Source organism: Eschscholzia californica, unplaced genomic scaffold, assembly GCF_041429995.1.
Source record: "Eschscholzia californica isolate CP2 unplaced genomic scaffold, dmEscCali1.0.p SCAF_5, whole genome shotgun sequence".
In the NCBI taxonomy this organism is placed as follows: Eukaryota; Viridiplantae; Streptophyta; class Magnoliopsida; order Ranunculales; family Papaveraceae; genus Eschscholzia; species Eschscholzia californica.
In genome coordinates, this window is record NW_028238472.1 from 37,377,317 (window position 1) to 37,387,304 (window position 9,988).

At 36.6% G+C, this 9,988-nt stretch overlaps 1 protein-coding gene across 1 annotated transcript; it reads right to left on the reverse strand.

Annotated features, from left to right (window-relative positions):
• Positions 1–4,162: 4,162 nt before the first annotated feature.
• Positions 4,163–7,357, reverse strand: LOC147538970 (glyoxylate/hydroxypyruvate/pyruvate reductase 2KGR-like). The gene is made up of 3 exons (XM_086642401.1): positions 7,272–7,357; positions 5,671–6,312; positions 4,163–4,822 (listed from the first exon to the last, which is right to left on the reverse strand). Exons 2-3 carry the CDS (start codon positions 6,094–6,096, stop codon positions 4,304–4,306), a joined length of 945 nt encoding a protein of 314 aa, XP_086498527.1. The 5' UTR covers positions 6,097–6,312; positions 7,272–7,357; the 3' UTR covers positions 4,163–4,303.
• Positions 7,358–9,988: the final 2,631 nt, after the last annotated feature.

The window sequence follows — 9,988 nt, forward strand, 5'->3', positions numbered from 1 at the left end:
TTAACTATGCGAAGTGCTTGACAAGACACATGAAAATACGATCGAAACGATAATCGAAATAAATGAACATCAATTTGTAATTAAAACATCAAATCATATTAAACATAATCACGAATTCATCACATTTCATCTCATATAATCGACACACTAAAGTTAGCTATACATGGTGATTGAATAAGAAATGGAAAGAAAATGATGAGAGAATCCCCCTTTTTCGATGTGGTTCGAGGCTAAGATCGTCGGAAAATATGAGTCTTTAAGGTGCAGTCGATCTCCCCTTAGCAAATTATGGGTTCCCCATAGCGACCATCATCATCTTTCCATTTAGAACTCAACCTCCATTAAAGCTAAACCCTAGTTTTCTCTCTCTAGCAATCTTCAACCAAAATCAAATCAAACCACATAGGAAGCTAGCCAAGGATGAGCGGAACAAAAGCCCTAAGGTTTCCGGCCAAGAAGGTTGCTGGAAACCCTAGAAATCCAGCAAAGAAAAAGCTTGAAATTCTGGTCATGAACCAAGAAGGTCCGGCCAGCAGCTCCCGTGCACGTTCCTGTCGTCCCGAGTTGTTGATGCGCGTGCTAAGCTGCTGTCCCGAGTTGTGGCGCAGATGTCGTCCGTGCGTCCCCTTGGAAATCCTGAGCAGCAACTACATGAGAGCTTCAAAAACCGAGCTGTTGCTGCAGCTCTATGGGAGCTCGGGCTGCTGTTGCGTCTCGTGCGTGCTGTCCCACAGCTTCCTTGCTTGTGCTTGTAGTCGAGCTGATGTTGCTTGTGTTGGCCGACCTAGCTTGGACGGCCTCCTCCTTCTTCTCTCTTTATCCTTCTCTCCTTCAAACTCTTTAACCTAGAGGGAAACCCTAGATTTTGATGAAGAACACCATGAACCCTCCACCTCTTCTCTCTCCTCCAAGTTGTGTATTGTAGAAGATGATGAATAGTAGAATCCTTTTGACTACTCAATACCCTAGTCAATCTTGACTTTGAACCATAACGAGGGTGCCTCCAAGATTCTTCCTTGTCTTGTTCTTCTTTTTTTCTTTTGTGGGCTTTGGGCTTGAACTTGGTTTTGATTTAGAAATTAAGAGGTGCCTTCATATTTGGTCTCTACAAATCTAATTTCAAGAGGTGATTTTAGTTTGCATCTTCCATAATTTCTCCGTCCGAACTCCGATTCAACTTCCGTTTTTACCATCAGACTCGTCATTGACTTCACTTGTCATTTAATTTGCTTGAAATCTTTTTCTATCGTTTTCGGCACATGAAATGATAGTGATAATTCGCTCTCTTTATTCCAAATTACATGTTTAACTCCAAAAATGATACCTAACAAGAAAAACACATAAAATATTATTGATAACACTCGAAAAGGACTAATTAGTCTAAGTTAGGCTCTCCAAATGTGACATTTTCGTGTCACATCACCCGTCTGATTTGATCAATAAACCAAATATTCTAACCAAAATCCAACCTATTTTTATCAAATATAATTTCTTTCATTCAATATCAAACATACAATGAAACACACTAATCAAACACACAATCAAACACATAATAATTTGTTTATAGTATAAACTCTAGATTTTGGTAAAAAGCAAACCCTAGGCTTTAATCCATTCATACAACACAAAATTAAACTTAAACATACACCTAGTATAGAGTTATAGTTCAAATACCTGTTTGAAATTGGTAGAGAAGATGATTGGGTTCTAGATTTCGGTCTAGAGAAAGTTAGAGCTTCTCAAATCCTTAGGATTAACCTTTGCTTAATAAAGAGATGAAATAGAGAGCAACCGAGATACTTGGACTAGATTGAGATAGAGACTTCGAGTGATCCAAGATTGAGAGAGAGATATCGAGTAAAAAAGGAAGGAAAAGTATTAAAATTCTAGATATCCTTATATATATAAGGGTAAAAAAGGAAGGAAAAGTTGCAAAACTTGTAAAGGGGGAATTTTTGCAAAAGAACTCTTGGATTGGGGCAAAATTGCTCAAAGCCCCCCAAATCGGGACATTCGAGCAAATTTCCCGTTATTAATAGAAAGGATTGAGAATGGACCAACCCACTTAATAGGAAAGGATTGGGAAGGGGGTGACCTTTCCAAATCCGCCACATTTCCATCCCTAGTCTCAAGAGGAGGTTGGGAACTAGCTACGAGCATCTCCAATGCAAGACTCAAGAAAAACTCTAGAAATCCTATGTGTCAAGTGTGAAAAATGGATCTCTAAATGGTCTCTTTCCTATTTGGCCATTTAGAGACACTCTATTGCAAAACCTTCTCCAATGCAACACTCAATAGAAACTCTGAAAATCTATATTTTGATTTAAAACTAATTGATTTGCTTATGTGGCACTTAGAGATCCTCATGAGGACACTCTAAATTTAGGTGTTGTTTGTTTTTTTAAAATGTCTGAATCTGAATTAGCTGAATCGAATTTGGCTGAATCTGAATTGGCTTAATTGTTTCACAAGTTAATATGTTTGTTTTCCGTATCTGAATCATTATGTCTGAACTTGTACTTTGACATTAATACCCTTATCTCATATCTTAAACAAACATAACCTAAGCTCAAAACCCTATTTCTCAAAATAAAACCTCAATTCCTTTCTCCAGATAAACCCTAATTCCTGCCTCCTAAGGAAATCTTAATTCCTACCTCCTCTCTCACTCGTTCTAACCCTAATTCCTGCCTCCTCTCTCACTCAATCGTTCTAACCCTAATTCCTGCCTCCTCTCTCACTCAATCGTTCTAACCCTAATTCCTGCCTCCTCTCTCACTCAATCGTTCTAACCCTAATTCCTGCCTCCTCTCTCACTCAATCGTTTTCAAGACCAAGAGCTAAACAATAACGTCAACAGCCAGCCAAATATGAAGATAACATATCTTGAACTGAAGAAAAAAGCCATCCATAACCAAAGATTGCTGCTAGTTGAAGACTTCGATGGGCCATCTTCAACCACACAAACAAAATCCCTTACTTTTTACTCGAGTGTACTTCTCCGATTGATGGTCTATTATGTGATTGTGGTGGTTGTCTGGGAGGTGGTGGTTCGGTTGGTGGTGGTGTACTCTGAGGTGGTTCGGTTGGTGGTGGTGTCTCTGAGGTGGTTTGGCTGGTGGTGGTGATGTAGTCTGAGGTGGTTCGGCTGATGGTGGTGATGTACTGTGGTTTGTGGTGGTTTGGTTGGTGGTGGTGGTGGTGATGTACTGTGGTGGTGGTGGTGGGTTGCCGATGGTGTCGTCTGTGGGTAGTGGCTTTGCTGGGTTTGAGAAAATAAGTTCTAAAATGAAGGGGCAGAAATGCCATTTGACATATTTCAGAAATTATTCCACTTTTTCAGACTCTTTTGAAGTCTGAAATATTTGAGGGTTTTTTCAGCCAACTCAGACCTTGGTCAAATTCAGTCAAATTTTCAGATTTTCTTAAATTCAAAAACAAACATCTGAAATCTGAATTGGAACTCAATTCAGATTTCAGATCTGAAAAAATAAAAAAACAAACAGCACCTTAGAGTGTCCTCTTAAAGATCTCTAAAATAAATCTTGACACATCACTTTAGAGGTTCATGTTAGTTTTGCATTGGAGATGGATTTTAAAGAAAAACTCTAAAAAATCATATGTGGCACTCTAAGATTTAGAGTTTGAGTGTTGCATTGGGATGCTCTAAGCTGCTAAACTTCAACTCAACCTGAGGTTCAAGAGCTAAACTTCAGCTCAACCTTCGTCGCCCACGTTACAAAGTTTAAATAAAAGGTTGTAGTGACATGTAAAGCCACTTTCGTCGCCCGAATTTCCACTTCAGTCGGGTGCTAATGTTTTATTCCACCCAAACAATTCGAAGTTCCAAGGAAGAGTTCAGACAAAGAGTCAATTGATTCAGCTACTATCTTCTCAACTCCAATTTTTGCTCCCAACTTCAAATGATCGATCTCTTTTTACGTTCTTGCATACAGATTGAAAAAAATGGAGTTGAACCTAAATGTTCTACCTACCCAGGGCCCCCAATCCGACCTATGTGAGATTCCGTCCTGCCAGTCTTAACAAGGCACTGGAGGTACCTTGCCGAGTCCAACATGTATGGAAGGTTAGAATGTTGATAGTCAATCAATATCTCCACATTGAACTGTCCTCATCGACAGATCTGAATTTCGGAGTCCTCTGCCAGAATCAAATATATTCAATAGCTTATTAACAGATTAAGCATAATGTGCAAGACAACACTACAAGCTCTTCCTTTCATCAGAAGATCAGTTCTTAAAAATAATCTTCGACATAGATTATCTTGGAATACAATATTTAATCAAACAACAGGGGTTAACAGAGGTTTGTTCTGAAAGTGAGCTTCCAAATTTCCAATCACAAGATCTGCCATGTCCTTGCGGGTTTCCCACGTACCACTTCCAACATGCGGTAGCAGCACCACATTGTCGAGCCCAAACAGTTGTTCTGGTACTTCTGGCTCGTTCTCAAATACGTCAAGCCCCGCTCCACCTAAGCGGCCTTCAACCAGTGCAGAGACAAGCTCGGGTTCGTCGACATGAGGACCACGCCCAATATTGATAAGAACACCTTTAGGGCCCAATGTGTCCATAACTTCTCGGTTGATAATGTGACGAGTTTCTGGTGTAAGTGGGCAGGCAACCACGAGGATATCGCAGTTGGCAGCTAAGTCCAGAATGTTTGAGTGATACTTGTACTTTGAATCGGGCTTTTGGTTTCTGGAATAGTAGCTTATTGGACAACCAAAAGCTTCAGCTCTCTTGGCAATTGCTGCACCAATCCTTCCTAAACCCACTATACCTACTGTCTTTCCAGAAAACTGCAAAAACATAACAAAGGTAAATAATAGGGTGTAACTGTAAGATTAATGAAAAAAGAATCTAGCGAACATTGCAATAGAATCAATTCTTCCACGTGCTAAGAACGACAAAATGAGTGAGAGCAGCAATTCGAGCAAATCTTATTGAGCAAAGGTAGTGATTGCGCAACTGGAACATCTGTTTTACGCAAACGATAAAATCTATATATATAATAGTCAGATGGGTTGCTTGCCATGTCATAAACTTAATCCCAAATAAAATGAATACCCCTTTTTTAACACTTTTTGTCATGTCGGTTATCGAACACAGATATTCATGTCATACTCGGTAATTTTTTCGATACTCGCAATCACTTCAATGTAGTAAGCTACAATGGTAGATCTTGTATGTACATGATATGGGTAACTGCATAAAATCATGTTAGGTCTACGAAATACCAGTCTATGTTAACGTCTTTTGTGCGTAACTAGACAATATCAGATCCAAAAGCAAAGCCTTTTTCCCAACATATGCTTCCTAGTTGCTCGAAGTTCATATTAAACACTAAGAAAGAATTGATCCTTCTCGTAAGCTCTGAATTTACTTAGCTTAAGATAAAATTCATGCCTAGCTTGAATTACGAACACTATCACCTACACACAGACACTGATTCATTATCTTCAATACTAAACTGAGGGTAAACGTCTGCAAATAGAGTTCACTCAAAATAATATTACAAAATCAAGAAAGACAAAGCACAGTTCAACTGAATTTGCAGATTTTATAGTGATAACAAGAACAGTTATGAGAATCACAGATTCAGACAATATGCATCAAAAGCAAAGAAGAAAGAAGATAAAAAATTAACCTTTGTAGTCAATTTGAAATCCCCTTTCTTCCATAATCCACTCCTAACGTACCGATCACTCTCACAAATCCTTCTTAAAGTAGCCAAAATCAAACCAATAGCAAGATCAGCAACATCTTCAGTCAAAACATCAGGGGTATTAGTAACCCTAATTCCTTTCTCTTTACTTTTCACTAAATCAATCTTATCTAAACCAACACTATAACTAGAAATGATTTCCAATTTAGGCAATGAATCGATCAAAGTTGCATCAGCACCAACAAAAGCGTTTCCAACAACTGCCCGGATTGAATTCGAATTTTCTTTGAGTAATTGCTTCTGTGGAGAAGGGAAATTCCAGAACCTTAAGAGGTTAAATCTCTTGTCGAGTTCTTCTTCTAAGTAAGTTGACATTGGACACATCATTAGAACTCCGATTGATTCCATTTTAACAGAAAACAGGAAGAAGAAGAAGAAAATTAGGGTTCGGAAGATCTTACTTGTTCTTCTATGGGATGGGGAAATAAAGGTGAATGAGAAAAATCCAAAAGAATACGGTGATACCCCAATATTTTAGGAAGTTTTGTGTTTCTACTTGTGAGTGGTTAGATAAGTTCATAAAGATAAATAAAGTGTGTGGTTTGAATCATCAAGTTTATCCACCTAGTAATTTTTTTTGGGTGCTTCTAAAGGCACCTGGCCAAAAGGCTGTTAGCATCCGTCTCTGTTAGCACCAAACTCAACCGCTCATTTATCTGTTAGCACCGTACAACTATGTAGGCACCTTGGTCATACTCTCTCTCCACTGGTTGTACTCTCTCTACTGTTCATAAGAATCACTAAAGAGACTCCTCACCTTGCAAATAATTTTTATCACATAATTTTTTCAAATTGAAGAAGATAACCAAGGGCAAGGCTCGGAAAACTCTAAAACCTTAATTAATAGAGAGGTATTGTGAACAACAAAAGTAACTTAATTAGGTGGTGCCATGACATGGGGTCCCTGATTATAAGCTTGAAGCTGGGTATGGCCGTATGGGTAAGCATACTAGGGTCACTAATCTTAGAACATAATTAAACAAGTGAAACACTAAAATCATGTCCAAGCTAGGTTACTGAAGAAATTCTATCTCTATGTTTTCACTTTCAGTTTCTCTCTCTAGAGATTATTATAAATAATTAAACCAGACAAATAAGAGAGAATGGGAATTGGGAAGTATGCAAAAATCACTTTACTCTGATAATAGCAGCAACAATCTGGGTTTGATATATTGGATGACCCATTAGAAACGCACTCATTAGTTAAGCCAGGAAGTTCATAGAGAATCCTAAATGAACCAACTCACCTTTACTTGTTCCATTTTTTATTCCCTTTGTTTGAACAACAGCTTATGTAGTCTATCCTTAACAAAAAAAAGAACAGCTTATGTAGTCAAGTTGGTTTTAGAAGAAAAATAAATAAGTATTATTTTGGAAGAAGAAGATAGAAGAAGCAAGCGAAGGTGAACGTCACCCAAATTAAAAACCGGTGCTTATAGAGAACTCGGGTCAATGGCCATTGACCCGAGTCAATAAAATTTCCGGATGCTAACAGTCTTTTGGTCAGGTGCCTTTAGAAGCACCCATTTTTTTTTGGTCTTTCCCATGGGAAGAGCGATATCTGACAGTGAGTTTGAAAGGTCAATTCATGTATCTGCCATTCATTTATCAAATTAGTTTAAGGAGAGTGTTATAAAGATCATTTGATAAATAATGCCAAAATATGAGGATTTGAATAAACATTAACGATAAATCTAATATTCAATTCACTTATAGTTTTTCTCAAACAAACAACCCAACCCTAATACTGTCAACATCACCGTTAATATTAAAAAGCTTGCAAAATACATAAATCTATTGTCTTCATTTATAAGTTTTTAATGATGCCTCATGATCTCACGGATGAGGAACCACCATTAATGAAGGAGGCAACCTACATCAAGAAAGAAGAGTCATTTGACTTAAGCGAAGACATCGACTGAAACGAGGACATCGACTTAAACGAAGATATCGACTTAAACGAAGATATAGACTTAAACAAAGGCATATATAATGAAGATAATATGTCTCAGATAAAGAAATTTTTTTTTCTTGTCTTCCTCTATTTGAGCAAACATTTTTAGGGTTTCAGGTCGTTTTTGTTCTAGTAAAAGATTTTCGGTTGGGTCGAATGAAAAAGACTACAAATTTCGGTCGGCTCGGCTGAAATTTGTCTGTTTTTTCAGCCGCTCCGGATGAAATTTGTTGAACTTTCAGTGGTTCTGAATGAAAATTTTCACTATTTTCATTTATGAATTTTTGTTATGCTAAGCATAATCTTCAAAAGTTACTATAATCAATGTTAAAATTCTAACAGTCTATGGAGAAATCAAGCAATAACAAGATGTACGAATCTTTCTAAGGAGATGACTGTTGTGTTAGTAATCAAGGGTTAGGGTTTCTATCTCCATCTCTTTCTCTTTGATCCAAACGAACAGATTCAGGGATTTCTATCTCTTTTGGCCAAATAGGTTTCAAGAGTTTTTCTTTTAAGTTTTGATCTAACATAGTTTTAGGGAGGGACCGATGTTTAATTTTGTGATATTTTAGAAAATAGTGTTTATCTATCCATAACCTAAAAGGTTTGCTCTCCCTATCTAATGCACTGCCTTTACTAAACGTTGATCTTCCGATACCAAATACCTTTTTTTAATATAGACTACATCGGTTATTACAAAGACATTGATACATCGTTGCAATGTGATAAGCACGTTAAGTGTCAAATTACTACGGGCCTATAAAGCCTGACGAATTAAATAGCGTAAAGCCCACATGGACTATTTTATTTATACCCAAGTTCAGTATTCCTAGATTTGCATTCTCATGGGATTAAACGTGAGACCTCGCATTGCGAAGTAGATGCACTGACAAATACGGCTACCAATTGTTGGCACCTAATAAATATTATTACACTTCTATTAAGGTTGTGTTTGATATCTCCTATTTCCATGAAAATAAAAGAATTTCCATGGAATTAAGTATTTCCACCGTTTGATACGCAATATAATTTCATGGCTTTAGTTCCCTAGGGAATCTATTTCCATGAAATAGCCCACTTTTAACTCCTTGCTCTACCCTAGGAATTAGTTTCCGTGGAAAGTAAAAAATCAAAATAAAAATATTTTAATATATTCGGATACTTGAAACTTAATATTTATCGCCATATATGTTGTAAATGACATTCCCATAAAATGTAGCAAAATAAACTTTTATTTATACATTGGGCAAATGACATTTTTGCCCTTCTTACCAAATGACATGTTTTACAAAGTTGTTAAAATGACATTTTGACTTTAGTTAAAATTACATTTTTACCCTTTTATAATACCAAATTGACATCTTACCCTTATGGTAAAATGACATTTTTACCCTCGTATAAATCAAGAGTGACATTTTTGCCCTTATGTGGTCTGAATGACATTCTTACCTTTATCTTGTAAAAATGGCATGTCTGCACTTTCACATTGGAATGGCACAAAGTTAAATGATTGTACAACATAGGTGCAAAAGTATAATTATGAAAAGATAAGGGTAAACATGTAATTTAGACAGCATAAGGACGAAAATGTAATTGTAACATAAAAGAAAAGAAATGACATTTTGACTATATAAGGAGTAACTAGAAACTCTTAATTGAATATTATATTCGTAGAAGTCAGTTGTCAACCAAATAACAGAGTTCGTAATTCCACGGAATAATAAATGACTATCAAACGAAAGAACTCTTATTTCCACAGAATAAATTCCGTGGAAGACTTTCCATGGAACTCTTTTATTTCCATGAAATTATTTCCCTGGTATCAAACACAACCTAAAGTTTTTCTTTTGGTAGCCACTATTTGGACAACCAATTTTCTTATATATACAACTATTTTATGTGGACAATTAGAAAAATTATATCGATAATAGTTTTTAAGGAGACTTCAGTATATGATTTTTCACTCATGTCTTCTACGAATTTTATTTTAGATCCTCCCTCTATGTTCTTTTATAAACTTTAAACTTTATTCTACTTCTTCTTCATCACCCACAAATTTGTAGAGAGAGAATTTTAGGATGAACATTGTTGATCATGACACCAAGAAAATCAATGAAAATTATTGAAGAATCTTCCCAAAGAAAAATGTATGGTTTATCCAAACAGAACACTCAGATCTATTCTTCTTCATGAACCCTAGAACCACTTGAAATAAAATTAAAAACCCTAGAAAATTGTTTTTTGGATCAAACAACAAGCAGAGCTGCTCGTGTTTCGTGTGGA

Excerpts from the sequence above, each read along its gene's own strand:
- LOC147538970 (XM_086642401.1), bottom strand. The coding sequence starts at position 6,096 with ATGGAATCAATCGGAGTTCTAATGATGTGTCCAATGTCAACTTACTTA. Across the intron at positions 4,823-5,670 it reads ATTTCAAATTGACTACAAAG|TTTTCTGGAAAGACAGTAGG; the intron begins GTTAATTTTTTA and ends ATGTTTTTGCAG.